This window comes from Lagopus leucura, unplaced genomic scaffold (assembly GCF_019238085.1).
Source record: "Lagopus leucura isolate 7727_CA_CO unplaced genomic scaffold, USGS_WTPT01 Super-Scaffold_100024, whole genome shotgun sequence".
Taxonomy (NCBI): Eukaryota; Metazoa; Chordata; class Aves; order Galliformes; family Phasianidae; genus Lagopus; species Lagopus leucura.
The window spans coordinates 4,934,644-4,951,973 of record NW_024962276.1 but is presented as its reverse complement, the minus strand read 5'-3'; the positions used below and the strand labels follow the sequence as shown (position 1 = coordinate 4,951,973).

The 17,330-nt window shown below is 44.8% G+C and overlaps 1 protein-coding gene across 2 annotated transcripts; it reads right to left on the bottom strand.

The window, feature by feature from the left end:
- Positions 1 to 990: 990 nt before the first annotated feature.
- Positions 991 to 15,768, bottom strand: TMEM248 (transmembrane protein 248). 2 transcript variants are annotated; one of them, XM_042879832.1, is made up of 7 exons: positions 15,698 to 15,768; positions 8,451 to 8,625; positions 7,519 to 7,804; positions 6,038 to 6,188; positions 5,066 to 5,249; positions 4,462 to 4,605; positions 991 to 3,713 (listed from the first exon to the last, which is right to left on the bottom strand). In XM_042879832.1, the coding sequence occupies exons 2-7, from the start codon at positions 8,607 to 8,609 to the stop codon at positions 3,693 to 3,695; spliced, it is 945 nt and encodes a 314-aa protein (XP_042735766.1). In that variant the 5' UTR covers positions 8,610 to 8,625; positions 15,698 to 15,768; the 3' UTR covers positions 991 to 3,692. The 2 variants fall into 2 exon arrangements, with proteins under 2 accessions (XP_042735766.1, XP_042735767.1); XM_042879833.1 differs by lacking the exon at positions 15,698 to 15,768 and adding an exon at positions 9,103 to 9,241.
- Positions 15,769 to 17,330: the final 1,562 nt, after the last annotated feature.

The following is a 17,330-nucleotide window of genomic DNA, read 5'->3' as shown; positions in this document are numbered from 1 at the left end:
ATTCACTTTTTCCCTCCCCTGTTAAATCTCAGAGTTTCTCTCCCCAGCAAAAACTCTGCAACAACTTTACAGCTCTGCTTTTAAACAATGCTCCCATTTGTCACAGCATTTCAATAGGCCCCATCTGGAAACACCCAGAGTCAGAACACTGAGTGAACGCTTTGAACCACATCCTCCAGAGAAGCAACACAGGCTGGCCTTGTGTCTGTTGAGCACACGGTGCCCAGCTTGTAACAAGCTTTGAAGGACAGCCCCAAGTCTTTCTCTCCTTTTCTCCAGCACTGAAAACAAACAGGTGCAGCTTGTTCCAGCTGCGCAGTAACTGGAGCTGGAATTTAACGAGTTCTATTATCTTGATTTCAACAGCCATCCGCAGATGCCCTTTAACGATCCCAAGCCACCTGCAGGCACTGAGGAATGCTCAGGAACTGGTTTGGGTTCAGCTGGGTAACACAGCACCTGCAGCAAGGAGCCTGGGAAGGAGGGCCTGATAACCACCAAGGCCAGCAGGAAGCTGAGACCAGAGCAAACAAGGGTTCATTTCTCTTACGTTGCTTTCAGAGGACCTTGCTGCAGTGAGCAATCAACACACTGAGCATTCTGCTGCTAATCCTAAAGAACGTTGCCAACACGAAGGACAAACAGCATTTGCTCCACCTATGTGTTCAGCACAGAGACCTGTATTGTATCAATAAGGCAGGCCTTATGTCCCTGATAAGAGGGACAAAAAGACAAGCAGAGCCCCAAAAAAGCAACAGGAGAGATAAGTAGGTCATAAATTCTCCATTATAGCAACTCTATAGCATTAGATCCCCTGCCCCACGATACATACAAAACTCCTCCATCAATTCTACATGCACTGTTAGTACAGCAACGTTTGAAATTCCAACCTATTACAAACTTCACTACCAATTTCTTCCAAGGGTCGATGTAATGTAAATGGTTTCTGAAACCTCCATAGCAACTAGGGGAGAAATAAAGACAACAGAGTAAACTTCATGGTTTTTATTCTGCAAAGCAATATGCACATCATCATACAAACACAAAATTAATCTAGGAGAGAAATGTCATTTCCAAATCAGCTATGAACTGTCATGCAACAAGACAAGTGAAATGTAAGAACAAAACAAAAAAGCCATCTTAACCCTACAACCACCTGCAGAGGGTTGAAAACCAAGGCTCAGATTTTCTATGTAATACCAAAGAAAAACGCAAAAGAAAATGGCAGCTTTCTAAGAACAAGAAAACACATACAAATAGAATCAAAACTGATTCAAGTCATAGTTCAAAAGAAAAAGAAAACAACAACAACAAAAAAGGAAAGATCAATATGATCTGAACTCTAATATTAAGTTTTTATTTTTCTGTTTGGCTGCATTTAACTTGTTTTACATCGTGCCTAGGAACAATCTGATATTCCTCAGGATTGCAGCAACCCAACCTGATGGACACCTTCCTCCCTGCTGCAATAATGAGGCAAAGGGAAAACTAAGGCCAAAAAAACAGCTCTTTAACGTTTTCCCTTTTGCTTCCATTGGTCACAATCTCAACTATTTCTCTGTATTTCCATACAGTGGGTAACGAACCACAAAGCAGGCTCCTCTCATTACCAAATAGCAAAACCAAATTAAAAAAAATAAATATACATCCATATGTTTTTCCCCAACAGATCAATTTGTAAACGGGACATCTGGAGGTGGATTTTTAGTTTGCTGGAAGGAGGTGGGTTTGCCTTTTTAAAGGAGTCACTATCAGTGTTCTCTAGGGATTTCTAGAACCTGCAGCACCACCCCAATCGCTCTCCTCTTCCTGCCTTTGGTCCCCACACCAAGCCACCCTCCCAGGCAACACAGTCAGCACTAAAGCAGAAGGTGGTTTGCATGGATCAGGAACAGCCCAGACAATTTCCATGAGAAGCTGCTTTACCTTGCTGACCCATGTCAATGAAGCAATATTAGCCCATAGCAGCATCAGGAGAAAACTGGAAGCTTCCTTTTATCCCTAGACTTCAAAGTGGGCCATCTCTTGAGCTTTGCTTTAACATCGCTGGAGAAAAAAATATATTAGTTACCACTGCTTAAAAGTAACTGAATTCTGGAATGGAAATGTTCTAATCAAAAAGTGTGGCCCTTGACTGCCCTTCAGAGCATCTGAAGCAAACTTACTGAATGCTGAAGTCCTAGATATACAGGCCCACAGACCAGCAGGGTACCATCCACAACAGTGTCTATTGGTAACAAACTAAGAATCTTATGCCAGCACAATGGAGACTGTAAGATTTTGACTTGAGTCGTCTTGTTTTGTGTAGAGTGAAATTTATCAAAGGAAAAGAGAGAGAAAAAAGCTCCTAAGTGTATTTTTGCAGACCTACGCTACACAGAGAAGATGAAAGGTCAGTTAAGGCAACCAGTGAGATTTTAAAAGCAGTGGTGGAAATGTCTGCAGGAAAACCACAACTCCTGAAAATTAATGAGGTTACTGAATAACATGAGGGAAATAAACAGCAAAAGCCAGAATGGAAAAGAGAAAAATAACACATAATAAAGCTCCTCTGATTGAAGAATGGACACAGAGAACAGTATGAATTTTACTGTGTGGTTTCTTTGACCTTGATTACGACAGCCCTGGTTCCCTCCTTGTCATCTTCCCCTGAGTGGACAGCATTAAATGGAGATTGGCCTAAGCTAATAAAAGTGACACTTTCCGCTGCCCTTCAGAGATGGATGGAGAGCCCCAGAGTGAGGCTTTGTAACAGAGGACAGGATTTCTTTTCCTTTCATTATTTGCACTTGCCTGAGGCTGTGCAGAGCCCCCACAGACAGCACAATGCATCTTTTTACCAAGTGTCACTTTCTAGAAAGAAGGCTGACAGAGAGCTGCTCTGCAGCACGGATGCACGTTCCGGGGTTGAGGGCTGCAGATGGGAGGCCAAGCAGAAAGCTTCCCAGGCAGTCTGAGTGCTGACTGACCCTCTGGCATTCAGCGGGCCAAATGGAAAAAAAAAATAACAATAAGAATCAAACTTAGTTTTCAATAAGAAAGATTTTAAAATGGGACTTCACTTCTTAAGTTTTTACTATGAATAAAAGCACAAGTTTGTCCTAAATACAGCACTATTAAAATGTGTATATGTATTTCTTTTTTCCCCCAAAAATAAACCTAAAACTGTTGATATCTTTTCTCGCAAGCAAGGAGCAAATGGAAGAAGGTATCAGGCCACACAAACACACATTGAACTCATGTAGTAGATTGGTGGCTCTGGAAATGCAGTATTATATCAAAGGTGCATACTGTTTCAAACACACTGTACATATCATTGGGCAAATAACAAAGACTTGTTGGTTTGAGACATTTGCAAAGGCATCTTAACCTGCCCAGATGCAGCTAGACAAAAATATCTTGCTCTGACTATATGTAGCCATATCACTAAACATATCTACACCAACATTCAGCTATGTCCACAGGTAAAGACTGAACGCTTCTGGCCGCACTACAATGCGGAACAAGTGCATCATCTACTCTGAATACACCTTTATAAATATGTACAAGTCAATTACAGGCACTTGAAATGTCTTTGGTTGGAATAAACCAACATTGCAAGATAATGTATTCACAGAGTGTCAAGACCCATTCTGGGTTCAGCAGGCAATGATCACGGTTCTCAGTCATTCTCAGTAAGATGAGAGGATGGATTATGCTTCTGACAAAGCAACCTAAACAGAAGAAGAAGAAAACATTTTGTTAAAGTCAAATTCTTAATCTGGTAACAGTGATATTGCTCATCTCCACACAGCTGGCATATCTGCCCTCCAGCTTTTCAAAGAACCTTGAAAGTCTAACTTGGAAAGGATCAAAGTAAGTCTGAAAATGTTTTGTGCTCCGCATGATCTGTTTAAAAACAATACAGAACAAAACTGCTTATACTATAAAACGTCATTAAGATCAAAAGGAGCCAGCATTCACTTCCTACTTTACAATAAACACATTCATATTTAATCCTGCAAGCAACATGCAGCTCCAATGCAGTACTGAATAATGACTGTTCCATTACCTTTGTGATTGTTTTAATTCTGATTAGCAGCCACTAAAAATTGTATTTTTCCATTTGATTCAAAAATTGTATTTTATTTTCAGTCAGTTGTGGTGAAAGATAAACCCACTCAGTGCTATCTATTCCATGTTACATACAAAATAACAACATCAGAAGTGGAGTGGCAGTCGTATTATGGCACTGACTGAACTGCACTAATCCACCTCTGCAGGAGAGAAATCTACCTGAGGATCTACACAGCACACACCTGCATTTTGCAGCACCCTTCCTTACTGCCCGCGATGAAAAACTCCTGTCTCTTTGAAAAGGAATTAAATCTACATTTCAAGAGATAAGAGCAACCAGTCTGCAGTACGTACAAAAGGAGGCTTTATGTTATCAGTCAGTACTTTGTTATTACACAAACTCACCTTTTCAGAGCAGAATTCTGTATTGCTTTGTCTCAGTTTGCTCGGTCTGCCTTTAATAACTGCATAGCAGAACATTGTAATCACCATCACAAAAAGAAAGTAACTGGTATGCATGAGATGTAGGTTTATTAGAGAGCGATCATCCTGCATGGGGAATTAAAACCATTCACTGACAATGCACCAGTAGTTGACACTTTCTATTAAAGCAATAATTACCAAATCAGCACAGAAATTACTTCATGAATCAGCTTTCTCCCCTATACAAGGCTGGCATTGTAATGATTGTGGCACATAAAGAGCCAAAAATGCTCCTCATGTTAAAAATCTGTGCTAGAGATCTCTTCCCATATACCAGCAGTGCTTTTTGCCAAATGACTTCCAAACATAAAAGCTGGTTATTACAAGTTGCAAGGGCCATGGAGATAACACAAAGAGCATCACACCCACCACAGGTAAAGCACATCTAACTCTGTCTCAGCCCCTGCCCTACACAGTAAGCCATCACTACATCTGACTATTTTAGGACATGAACAGAATCGTATTCACTTAAAACTACAGCTAAGCATTTCCTCAACATAAGATAGAAAAATGATGTGGCACTTACATCTGGAACTATAACAGTTAGTTTGGGATTTAAAGCATGATACACTTTTCCAATTGCTCCTTTGTAACACCAGAAGGGGTTATAATCCTGTGCATACTTGGTATTAGAGTCCCTTGCTGTGGTAAAGATCTTGTACCAAAGCGTAGCATTGCTGTATGTTTCAGGGACACAATGTGGTGGCTGACTGCAGAAAAACAGAAATAATTAGCATGCTAATTGCCATTCTCTACATTCAGTAAGACTGAGTTACAAGACAGAGTCATGCCTAAGTCTTTGCAGCTGCATAAAATACAATTTTATTCTGGATCTCCAAAACAGTAAAAAAAAAAAAACAAGGATTAGCCAAGAGAGCATATAACACCAAATGATCACTATCCTAACATTAGGATTTAACTGCATGTTGTACCAGTAAGCCAGCACCCCACAGCTTAATTAGAAAAACACTGGCTTTCATATGGCTTCATACAGTCAAGAGAACCCGCCTGATGGTCTTCCCGAGTTCACTGCATAGTGTCAGGGGTTCAGAGGAGACAAAGGGAAATGGTTGTGATGAAAGGGCTGTGCTTAGTGGGTTTGGCAGCAAAGCAACATTCAGCTTCTGCTGATCTGTCAGCAGGGAAGAGGATAAGAACGTCCGAGTCAAGCCTTAGCTCTCATACCAGGCACTGAAACTGCATTATGGGATATCTTAAATTTCACTGATTCTGTTGTTCCTACTGAAGTTTAAATCACAGGTTGCATGCTGAAAGGCAGGTGTGCCTGCAGTCAAAACACCCTCTGAAAAACCCAGTGTTGCAGGAAGACAGCAAAACCCTCCAGACTCAAGACAGGGTTCTATCAATGGGGGAAGGAAAGCAAGCACACCATTTGCACAGTCACAACATCATCCATCAGGATGTGCCAGCCTCAAAGAAGCTGCCGAGAGGTTAATCTCCCAGCAACCAGTCTATGAAGTGTTTAAAATCCACTTACACTGTGACAGGGAATACATTGCTGGCTGCTGTCACAGTCATGCAGGTTGTGAAGACAACCTGCTCACAGTGACCATGAAGAACACAGTCGTCTGAATTCCAGGCAGCCGGCAGTGTGAACGTAATGTTTATCTCCTCGTGGGATTCTCTGCCTTTGAGAAAAGAGAGGAGAAGAAGAAAGCTGGTTTTCAGTCACAGAAGTATCTGAGCAACAACCACAGGGATAGGACAGTGTGCAACTGATGAAGAAGGCAACCTTAGCCTGAGTCTATACCTTTGAAGTCACTTGGCATCTCTACTAACAGTGCAGAAAGCAAAGAGAATGTTTAAAACCAAATAAAACCAAATAAACAAAACGAAACAAAGCCCCTGCAAACAAAGAAACTGCAAAGCAAACCAACAAAACCAACCCGGGAACAGCAACAAAAGCCAACAGCTGCTGGCCTCTGTAATCTCTCCTGCTCCCAGAAGAAGTGAGGGCATCAGGCTCCTCTCAGAAATGAAAACCTCAATACTTGTAAGTGAACCCATACACGTTCAGATAATTGTATTAGAAAGTAAAATAACTTATTGCCTTTCTTCTGCTTAAGATTTTGTTGAACACTTGCTTTTTCAGAAGTTCACATTTCTGAAAGGATGCTAGCAGATACTGAACTGCAGATTGACTCCAGGTGGATTTGTTCATCTTCATACGGAAAATAAATCCAGGCTACTTGAAATGGAACTTGCATCTGATAGCTCATAAAGCAGTAACAAAACAACACACAACACAAGAACACAGATTTACAGCTATGACTACTGTTTGTTTCCAGATCTCTGGGGCTGAAGACACCTTCTGATATGATTATGAAATGCAACCTGGGCTAAAAGCTTACATTCACTGAGGTTCTATTATTGACAGTGTTATCTCCTAACAAAACTGTCGGAACAGCCATGTAAGAGGTCTTCATACCACAGAAATTTTAAGCATTTGTTGCTGTCTGCAATATTAAAATGCTGTACACACTTCAGATATTAGATCTGTATTTCTTAGAAGATATGCTGAGGCACACCATTAATGCCTTTGAAATGTGACCAACATTTGAAGTTGTATCGAGACACAACTCCCCCAAGGGTCACTTGTTGAAGGTTTTGTTGCCTAGAACTTTTTGGCTTAAAAATAACCTTCCATTGTCATTCAGTTTGTCGCTTCACACTGCAAAGCCTCATCCTGGTAAATCTGAAAATTCCCATTCTGAACACAGGGAAAAGTTTCTCTAGGAAAGAAAAGGGCTCCACATAGGACTGCACTCACAACATACCTGGTAACATACATTTCTGAAGCTAAAGATACATTATCAAAGCTAAAGCTGATGGTTGGACTAAGTGATCAATGGTTGGCAGAGATGATCTTAGTGGTCTTTTCAACCTTAACAATTCTTATTTATGACACTGGAGAGTTTAGGGTATTGTTCAAACTTATAAAAGCCAAGTCTTGCATACCTGAGAGTCCAATCTGATGTCCAAAAATGGTGGAACTTAGATGTGTGATGTTGCGGGAATATCCGCCAAATGGTCTGAGTGGGTCCAGTGTCAAAGTGATTGTAACAGAGATGTTGATGGGACCAGAGTCCTCAAGAGTCTGTGGGGACTGCGTGGAAGATCTCGCCTGCCCGCTGGTGACTGTACTTTCTGGAGTTGTGGTGTCATTGATGAGATGCTTCAGGGTTTCGTTCTCAGATATACAGAAGTCCAAATCATTAAATCTCAGGAGGAAAGTATTCCAGTCCTTAAGACAAATGCAAAGATTTAGCACAGATCAGCAAGCTAACCACAGGCTGCCCCTCCTGCAGCAGCACAGACCTTGCTGCAAACCACCGAGCTGCAGTTCCAAGCCACCCAATGCGAGTTACACAGCTCAGGAAGTGAACACAAACACCTGCACGGCCATCTCAACAACAGGCAAGTAGTTTATGAGTGTTTGGTGTTCAGTCCCAACCACTGCCTGACTGCTGCTTGGCTCAAGCAGCAGGAACATCCTCCTTTAAACTCCAGAAAGAATGCACTGGTTCGGTCCATTCTCACCGAGCTCAAAGTATGAGCACACTCCAACAAGGCTCCCCTCATTATGGAACAGCAGTGCTAGATAAGATCAGAAGTTTCACAAACAAGCTAGCTGACACAAGGGATTAAGGAAAAGAATGGCTCCTGGTTACTCTAAGGAAGATCCACGTCAGATGGTTCAGCCTCACCCAGAAACTAAAATAAACTATTCAAACATTCACACCAATGTCACCTTCCTATTAAAATCAGCAGGGAGTATAACAAAGACAATATCCCATAAGACTGTGTACTTCCATAGAAGGGTTTCTGAGGGGGGAAAATAGAATTTGTTAGCGTTGGGGATGTTTTACAAACCAGTGCTTGTACCATACCTCTGTCATTTCTGGTGACTTGATCTCCTTGATCTTAAAGAAATAACCCAGTGTCAGGAAAGCTATTGCCATAGCGCTTACGCTGATCATAAAGACCACGAGCGGAGGCCGGCTGCTGATGTAAACCTTCAGGTTCTCCAACAGGTTTATGTTGAACATTATTCTGATTGTTCACCTGAAAAAGAAAGAATGTCACAGCAGTGATGAGGCTGTGTGCTCCGGGGTGGGGTGGGCGAGTAGGGAAGACGGAAGTTTGGCAATAAAAACATCCAATTGTGCACTGAAAATGAGATTAAATGATAGAACTCCGCTACTGGTCACTGAACACAGACTGGTGTGTCTCAGGTAAAACAAATCAAAACACGTCCACAAGAATCAGAATACATTCAACCTCACATTCTTAGCTCCCTGGGAACAGATTTTTAAGAAACGAGGACAGCTTCTAGCACAGATACTGGTGAGGAGCAATGAAACCAGCCACCTCCCCACCTACCCATGCAGAATATGCTGCGACTCTCCAATCCCAGTAATATTCAGACTCCTCAAATGCAGCCCAAAGATCAAATTCTGCACATCTCTGCTTCAACTGCTCTTCAAGTCAGAGCTAAAGCTTTAAAACACCTCTTTCCCCCCTATCCCTAAAGCACAGTACCTTCAAAATGGGATCAAGAAGCAGCCCAGGGGGATTTTAGGCTTCTTCATCAGGAATCCTGCTGTCAGAAACACCCAACAACAGCACTGGTGGGGAGAAGAGCACGGCTCTTTGATTCAGCTAGGGAACTTCTGCTAGAGTCTGTGAACAAGGAGAGGACTCCAAATGTGCTGAGGGAATGTACTGAATCATTACTTTTGTCCAAAATCCAATATTTTGTCTGATTCACCTCCCACATTTATTTACTTATTTATTTTTTCCCATTTGCAGAGTTCGATTTGCAGGCTGTGTTAAATCTGTGTCAGCTTTCCTACATCCCTGCACAAGAAGCAAATGTTCAAGCATTGGAGGCAGCCCCGCAGCACTACCTCCAGAGCTGCAAGAAGGAAAGGTGAAGCAAACCTCTTACTGCTGTCTGACAGCATGGCTTACAAAGGTTCTAACCCCAGCTAAATCATAAGGAAGGTGGCTATTCCTACAGCTACAGACCACCTGCCCCAAAAACTCCCAGGAAAAGGCAAGCTTTGAGACTAGTGTCTGAAGAATTCAGCACTGAAGTGGTTAATGTTTGAGCATTCATACAGATCTGATAACCTTTAATTAAGCTGGAGACTGCTGCCTGCAGGTCTGTATGGTTCTCATTGACTCTTATCAGAAGCACATGTCACTTCCAGCCCAGCTGGAGCCTGACCAGTGGAAGGATGCAGGGGGATAGGTTTGGAGGAGGGAGAGTGAGAGCTGTGCTCTGACACAGGGAGCCAAAAGAAAGCAAGAACAGGAAAAGGACAAGCTTTCAAAGTTTCTTCAGATCCCACCATGTACAACAACTGCAACTTCTTCTGTTTATTTCTGAAGGCAGAAACATAGACTAAACCTGCACCATGGCTCCAGAGAAGAGATCATGAGGTGTGTGAGGCAGCCCTGGGCTGCAGCAGTAACACAGCACAGAGCCTTCCCTGTCTGCTCCCCTGCAGAGAGGGGTTCTGCAGAGAACCCTGCTGAAACAGGGAATCAGGGCTCACTGCACAGCACAAAATCACAACCTGGGTTTATTTTTCACACCATCGACTGATTTTTGGCCCTTCTGCAAAGCCCAGGAAAGCTGTGAGCAAGATGGACGGGATGCTGCAAGCACCTCGTCACACAAACAGCGTGTCCTGCACAGTGCAGAGAAAGCAGAGAGAAGAAGGGAAAGAAGGGAAGGTGAGACGTGATAACAAGCACACACCTTACCAGGACTGCTGTCCTCATCCAGGAGCAGCAGAAGCTCCACCAGAGAAGCCTTGGAGGTGGCACAGGGGGGCAGGGAGTGCTGCTGTTGGGAGGATCCATGCTGGGCTGCTCAGCACATCCTGCCTCTCATCCTCCTGCTGGCAGCCCATCTCCTACACCAGCCCTCGCTAAACCCCCCCAGCAACCCACCTAAAAGCACAGTGGGATGGAAATAGACCAGACAAACCAAAAGCAGGCTTGTATTCAGTGTTCCCTCCTGGATTTCCTTGGGAAAATAACACCACAGATGCAAGCTTTATTACAGCCGTTAATCAAAGCTGAACATCACCCAGAGCACACGCAGTGCTGTGATCCCCTTTTAAAGGGGCTTCCAACTGTTCCATTAAGGTTCTTGTTTTACCAGAGGGTCTAAACTAGGCCATAAAAGCCAACATGCTGAAAAGCACGCACACAAAAATATTGGGGCTAATATTTTTATGTAAGAGATCACCAGCTTTACAGCGCCGGGTGCCTAATGTGCTTCCACAAGTCAGCAGCTTTGCAAGCAATTAGAAAAAGCTGAAAGCTGAACTGTAATGTGCCTTTGGAGAGAAAAGGGAACAACCGTGGATTTTAATACCCAAGCTGCCACGAAAACAGCAATTGGACACAGCTTGTGCAAAGCAGAATTATGAGCAGCATCGCCACGCTGCTGCCCCAAGAAACAATTTTTAGGAAAATAATGTTTGAACAGCATTAATTACCAATGAATTTGTGCAAGAGATCAGGGCAGAGAAGCCAAACTGTGTACTCCCACAGCTCTGGGTTTGGGTAATGGTCCGTACACTGATGCTGCTCCTTTCTGCTGAGCTGGTTAGGAACGCAGAGCGGCTGCGCCTCTCCTCGGAGCTCACAGCTTCCCCTGTGTCAATGAATAACCTGAAGGATGCCATTGAAACTTCCATTTCTCTTTCACATAGTTAAGAAAAGAAACGGAATGCTATTACCTCCTGGCAGGTCAGGCAAACAAGATCACATTTCACTTTTAGCTGAATGAATAAGTAATTGAGAGAGAGGCCTGAAGTGCTGCTGCCGGCTGCTCTCCCTCTGGTTCTGCAGTTTAGAGCACTTTTCCACCAGGATAGCTCAGGGGCTAACACAGCAACCTCAGGAAAGCAGCACAAGCAATTGCTCCTGGTTTGTATTTAAAAGGGTATGGAGAAAAGGTGATGGCTGATACAGATCCATGAGTTCTTCCAACAAATAAGGGAAATCTTGATGTCTACCGCAAAGACCAAAAAGTGAATGAAGTAAAATCACGGCAGAAGGGTAAAAATTCACTTTTTGGGAGTTCACATCAAAAGAGCCCGACTCACAACAACAACAACAACAGAACCTCGTGTTGTATTAGTACAGGTATCACAGGACTAAAACTGCCACTGCCAAAAGAAAAAACCAAAAGATGAATTTCAAAGTGATGAAAGTAAACACATGACATAACCTCTTCACGTCTCTTGCCATGCTGTTGCCTAACATCGTTTGCACAAGCAGCTTTGAATCAACTCATTTCCTTCAAGATATTTCCCCTTCTGTGTGTTCCACGTCTGCCCATCTCTCTGCACTTAAAAGCACCTCACCCCCACTCTGCAGTTCATTTTTATGACCAATTACGTTCTTCGAGATGCACCACTATCAGCACCACTCTGGGCATTGGGGATGGGTCACCTCAGGGTTAACCACCCTGATCCAAAGCGATGCTCCGTGCCAGAAAAACCCTCCAGCACAAATCAGCTGAGCTGCGATTGCCCATGAGTGACACACAAACAAAGACACAGTGCTGATCTCACACCAAAGCACTTCTCGTTTCAGAAGAGTAAACAGCAGCGGGCACCAGAATTATCTGGGATTTAATTTGGCTTCCTTCTCTTCAAACAAAATGGAATGTCTAGCACCTAAAACACCAAAATTCGTGAGATAAGTATTTTCTTTTTGCAATCAAAACATTTCCAGAAAACATGCAGCTGGCAAAAAATAGAGAGCTTTCCCACTTATGTCATAAGAGGACTTATTTTTCATAGAACCATTGAGGTTGGAAAGGACCACTGAGATCATCAAGTCCAACGTCCAACCCTTCACCATTTTCCATACTGATGACTATGGAAGAATAAAATAAAGGAGGTTCTTCAGTTCATCTTTTAGGAACCATATGGAGTCACTGTGGGGTCAAACTGCACAGCCTGCTGACATCTCTGCCTTGGGACTGAAGAATCCACCTGAACACAATGCTTTCCCCAATGGCTGATTCTCCTCCCCTCCTTCCATCCTTCAGCCTCAGAGGAAACGCCATTGGTCTTCTCTGGGAGTTGCACCAGACGACCATTCCAACTCAAACAACTGCATGGCTCTTCAGCCAGGAAAAGACTAACAGCAAGGCAGCCTTAGCAAGGACAGGAGAAAAGATCACATGCCCTGGTATCCTTCCATCACTGTGAGCACAATAACCCTGAGCTCAGCAGGCTCATGGCAACCTCTGCTTGTTCTCAGACCTATTCCATCCCATAAATCTCTCTCCTGATAAAGGAACATTTTCCCAGGAAGAAGGAAGCACACAACTCTGCCATGGAAATGGCCAACTGAGGAGCACAGACCAAAGATGCCGCGCGATGCTGAGTGACCGTGAGAGCCTTACTGCTGAAAAAGAGATTATTTCCTGATGTTACTGTGGTAATGGGGTCATTCCACAAGCAGATTATTAAGAGAAGTGTGAGAGCCCTGGGACTCAACAGAGTCGAACCCTTCATACTTGCACCAAGTGTATTTTTCCACCTCTTGAAACACGTTTTGAAGCGTAATTAAACATTTCAACATTCTCAAGAGCTACAGAACCAGCAAACATCTCAGCTCCACCCATAAAACAAAGGCAGAGAAGGGAAGCGATCTGATCATTGGAGTCAATCTGAAGGCTCAAATAAATACTGAATTTCATAAGCTCAAGTTCCTGTGCGTAACTTCTGTCAAAGGCAGAAAACAGAACAAAGGCCAAAGGGTTAAAAAACAAAAAGGAACGCTTATCTAAAACTGTTACTCATCCAAACAGCTGTAAAATAAAAAGTAAACCCAACTTTTGCCTGAAAACAGCCATTTTGCTGCCAAAGTGCAGAACACAGCCCTGTCTGCCAATGATCAGAGCGACGGGAAGAGTGTGTTTTCATATGCAAGAGTTCTGGCTTGGGCATCTCTAAAACCTTCCAACTGTTAGAAGCCAAAGTGATGACTTACGGCATGACTTATAGTCTGGATCATGCAGACTGCAGCATAACAGCAGGATAACATAAAATAGCATAGAACTTCAAAGTCCTCGCATCTAAAATTTAGATGTTACAAATTATATACCACAGAATTATTAAGGTTGGAATGAGAAGTAACATCATCTAGCCCAACCATTAGCCCAGCTCTTACATATGACAGCCTGGGAGTGGAAAGCAAAAGGCAAATGATTCATTTGTATAGGATCTGCTCAGCAGAAGCAGTTGTTATAAATTTCCATTAGAAAGCAAATTTTGTTTACTGTACTGATGGCAGCCAAAAAAAACACAGTTCACAGAAAGGCTCAGCTCAGGAAGCAATTAAAATCTCAGTAACATTTTAATACACACTGGTTTAGCAACCAGTGTACACAGGTTAATGGTTGACTTCATTAAGGCTACACATTAAGGAATGAGGCATGGAATTCTTCAGAAAGAACACCCAAAAAAGCTTCTTCAGACAGTTTGTAATAAGAACTGTAATGAGACAGAGAGCAGGCAGGTATGCAGCCTGAATCCCAAGAATGATGACTGCGGAAATGGTGTTAGTGGAAATAAATGGCAAAGCAGAGCATGGGGACAGAGGGTAACGCTGACTGCTAAGAAGGGCAGAAGCAGAGCTGGCAGCCACAGCGAGGGAAAAGAATGCAAATATGGCCAAAAGGACTGAAACAAGTAGGCAACAGCTGATAGCAATATCAAATGTCAAAGCTGGGTTAGTAATATTGTGTCGGTATCTACACCTGACCCAAAGAAGCATAACTGTAATTTGCTTAACCCAAACTAGCCTGAATATGGCTGTCATTCCACAGATGGATAACCAACAAAGCCTGTCAGCCAGGGCACAGCTTTCCATACACAAAAGTGGGGAGTTCTGACACCTGGGAAGCAGTTTTATTCTCCAAAAATAGAACTCCTAATAGCGGCATGGTCTGAGAAAAAGCAACAAACCAAACGTTTTCATTAATGCTTCGCCTGGGGCTCATTTAGTAAAATAGGATCATGTCTAAAAGAAGTTCAGCTGCCAGGCAGTGCTCACTGGGGAAGGGAGCTGCACCCCTGGGTATGAGCTCTGCCCTGAGACCATGCAGTCCCAGCCCCTTCCCACATGAAGGACACCTGGTCATGCAATTGCTGCCCTGCTCCAAACCTCAGACGGCACAGAGCCAATCCTGCACTGCTGTTTCAATTCTTGTCTTTCAAGTGGAAAAGAATCATGTTCGTCTGTGCAGAGCCACTCCTCAAATCATGGGAAGCAACAGAGCTGCGGAGGCCTTATTCCTCCTTGGGAGAAGTGAACTCTGGGGTCAGAGAGCACTCAGTTTCTGGGCAGGACTCAGAATTCTCTTATCTCCACTCGGCTGCTGGCAGTGCTGTCCCCCATTGTGCAGGTGGGTGTGTGGCACAGGGTGAACCCACAGCCACCCCATGCTCCCAGCCTGGCACTGGCACATCCAACACCCATTTTCTCAGAACACCAACAGTTATAAAACCGAGTTAATGACTGACCAGGCTTAAACATCACTCGCATTTCAGGACACGCTACGCATCATCAAACTTCCCTAAAGTACAAACGAGGATGCAGAAAGCAGCATTTAGGGATTCATACCCAGAGCCACGGGGTTGTCTCACAGGAACGTGGGCAGAGAAAAACAGATAACAGGGGGCAGAGATAATTTCAGGACATTTCCTGAGGAAGGCAGAGCCTTGAAGCACAAGGGAAGAGGAGGCAGGGAGCCCTGGGCTCTGCTCGTTCCTTTGTCAAGCTGAAGCGTTCCCATGGTGCGCAGTTCTGTGCTTATGATGCACTGCTCGATCCGAACTTCAGACACCCAGCGGCCGTACCGCACGGGAAGTATTATTTTTAAAACGGGATAAAACCTTCAGATAGAGATTAAAGCAAACAGAGAACGCGATAAGGAAACAGGAAGGGGAAAGGAGGAAAAAAAAAAAAAAAAAAAGACAAAATAGCAAAAGAATTGCTACTCAGAAACGGAAATATCTACAGTGCCCCGTAGTGAAGGCCCGCTGCGATCCCACGGCCCGACCGACCCCCGGCCCGTCCCAGCCCGCCTTACCGGCGCCCGAAGGGGGAAGATGCCGCCGGGCCGGGCGGGTGGAGGCCCGGAGGCGGCGGCGGGGCTCAGGGGCGGCGGGCCGGGCTCTGCAGCATCCTCCTGCCCTGCCCTGCCGGGGGGCTGCGGGGCGGGGAGGGCCGCTCCCGTCCGTCGCCGCGGCCCGGACACCCGGACAGCCGCCTCCTCCGCCTCCTCCTCCCTCTGCCGCCGCCGCTTCCGGGGACGCAGCCGTCACCTCTCACCCCGGCCGGCCCCAACGACGGCGGCGCGGGGCGGACAAAATTGTGGCGGCGGCGCACGGCCCGGCCCTCAGCCTCAGCGCGGGCGGAGCCACCGCACAGCGCCTAACGTGGCGTCGGGGCTCGCGGCGCTGCGAAGCGGGCGGAGCTCGGCTCCTCACCTCCCGCAGAGACCCCGCCTGTAATCCCGCTCTTCTCTCCCCCGTTCTCCTCCCCTCGAGGCCCGCCCGCCCTGAGCGAAGGTTTGCGCGAGGCGTTCAAAAGCCAGCCGAAAAAAAAAAAAAAGGGCTGTTCGCTATGAGCTCACTGCCACCGAACCGCAGCCCTCAGTGCCGCACCCTTACGGTGCCTGAACGCCTCCAGGGCTGGTGAACCGCTCCCCGTGCTGCTGTGCCGCTGCAGCACCGCTCTTTGGAGATGAAATTGTTCCCAATGCCCACCTCGCCCACCCTCAGGCCGTCGCCCTTCATGCTATCTCCGTTACCGGAGATAACATGAAGAACCAGCCGACCCCCGCCTCACTCCCAGCTCAGGAGCTGTAGGCTGGAACAGCCTCCTTCTGCCCCCCAACAATTTTAAACTTCATTAAAAGTTGCTGTTAAATAGCACTACCTCTATCCTTCCCTGACTCATGAGATGCCCACAAAGAGCCTCACAAAGACAACATACACCACAAGACGGGGAAATATTCATGATAACTAGGTAGAAGAATCAGTTTAATTTCATAACTCAGTTATGCAAAACCAAAGATGCACAGTTCAATTAACCAATGCTACTCCAAAACAGGCTCCTTACTACAGCAAAATAAATAGGTAGCTCACATGCAAAGTAGCTTACAGCATGTTCTGATTCCTGGTAATGAGACGCACAGGCTTCATTTTCAGTAACACAGAACTAGCAGCAGGCTGTGGAAAAAACAAGGACGTTCTGGTGCTGTGACTGTTACCAAAGCCCTTTTGCCAATTCACTTTTTCAGTTAAACTCTCCTGTTCACTTGCAGCTCGTTCATAGCCACTATTTCCTAACAGAACTTTCTGTCTCAATCTGATCTGCGGGACCAGAGCACCTCATACTACAATGATGCCCAATACTGAGCACCAAGCCCACCTGGTGTTGCATAGGAGAGGGATCATCATCTTACGGTGAGGTGACACAGCATCCTCCAGCTCAGCACTCTGCACGACAGCTGGCCCATTCTGAATCCCAAACACTACAACGATATTCTGTAGTTATTACTTTAGCGACTGAACTACCTTATTTTTAAGCAAGACAAACTACTGTTTTACCTATAGACAAGTTGTTCACCTAATAAAATAGACAAGGTATTCAGCCGGGATATGGAAATCCACATTACCTCCTTACAAGGATCTGGAGGATTTGTTTGCCAGAACCAC

What these genes read in the sequence shown, in the direction of transcription:
- TMEM248 (XM_042879832.1), bottom strand. Translation starts at nt 8,609, where the DNA reads ATGTTCAACATAAACCTGTTGGAGAACCTGAAGGTTTACATCAGCAGC. An exon ending in ACATCAGATTGGACTCTCAG is followed by an intron (nt 6,189 to 7,518) that starts GTATGCAAGACT and finishes CTTTTCTCAAAG; the next exon opens with GCAGAGAATCCCACGAGGAG. An exon ending in AATGTATTCCCTGTCACAGT is followed by an intron (nt 5,250 to 6,037) that starts GTAAGTGGATTT and finishes GTTTTTCTGCAG; the next exon opens with TCAGCCACCACATTGTGTCC.